At 69.8% G+C, this 921-nt stretch overlaps 1 protein-coding gene across 1 annotated transcript in view; it reads right to left on the bottom strand.

Moving 5' to 3' along the window:
- The window catches only part of LOC102503039 (60 kDa lysophospholipase-like), a gene marked incomplete in the record, with an annotated part of 33,555 nt that overhangs the window by 18,423 nt on the left and 14,211 nt on the right, over positions 1 to 921 (bottom strand). The window contains 1 exon segment of the mRNA XM_014592233.2: positions 807 to 921. Within this exon segment, the coding sequence (XP_014447719.1) occupies positions 807 to 921 (115 nt within the window).

The following is a 921-nucleotide window of genomic DNA, read 5'->3' as shown; positions in this document are numbered from 1 at the left end:
CAGCCGCCCCGCCGTGCGTCAGGAGAGCCCAGCCCCAGGCCCCAAGACGGCCCCAAGGAAGACTGGCTGTACCAGGCCCCAGAGCCTCCCGCACACAGCCCCTGAGGACAGAACCCCATAGCCCAACCGGCCCCAGCCAGGAAGCGGCGAGACACCGAGCAGGCTCAAGCTGCCCCTCAGACACGGGGCCAGGGCCTGCTGCACAGCTGCTGAGACCCCGCCTCATAGCAGAGCCGCTACTGCTGCCGGGGGCGCTGGGAGGACGCCATGCCACTGCAGATCTGGGGTGGGGTGGGGACAGCGGGGACGGCTGGTCCAGGCCGCGGAGGAACAGAAGCGCCCTCCAAAGGGTGACACCCCAGGCAGAGCTGGGGCCTGGGGACCACGCCCCGTGGCTTGCGAGTCCGACAATGCCTGGCCCGAGCCCTGGCCACTGCGGGCAAGGTCTGAGGCCCCTGCTACACCCAGGACAAACGGGGGCCTCCGGGAAGCCTCAGGACACAGGTCCAGCTCTAGGTGTCACTGCCCGGCAGCCCCAGAGGACAGAAAGGGCCCCTGAAATCCCCAGGGCCCAGCTGTAACTCAGGAGCCCCCACACACCCCCGTGAGAGGGCAGGTGCATGGCCTGCCGAGGCCTCCCGCCTCTGCTCACGCCAAGCAGCCCTCTGGGTGCTCTCGGCGTGGCAGAGCGGACCGCCATGCTGGGACCCCGTCCACCGCGCGGCCCAACCCCAGGCACAGCCCCCTGCAGTGCCCCCGCGGCACCCAGACCAGCTGGCCAGGCCTCCCCCCCAGACTCAGCTTACTCGTGACGTCAGCACCCACAGTGGCCAGAGGGGGCAGGTTGGGGGAGCAGAAGGCTGCGAACCGCCGTGCGTCCACCTTGGTGGCCCGGTCGCCCCGAAACAGCTGATTTTGAAA

This window comes from Tupaia chinensis, unplaced genomic scaffold (assembly GCF_000334495.1).
Source record: "Tupaia chinensis unplaced genomic scaffold, TupChi_1.0 Scaffold000671_2, whole genome shotgun sequence".
Lineage (NCBI taxonomy): Eukaryota > Metazoa > Chordata > Mammalia > Scandentia > Tupaiidae > Tupaia > Tupaia belangeri.
This window is presented reverse-complemented; position numbering and strand designations above follow the sequence as displayed.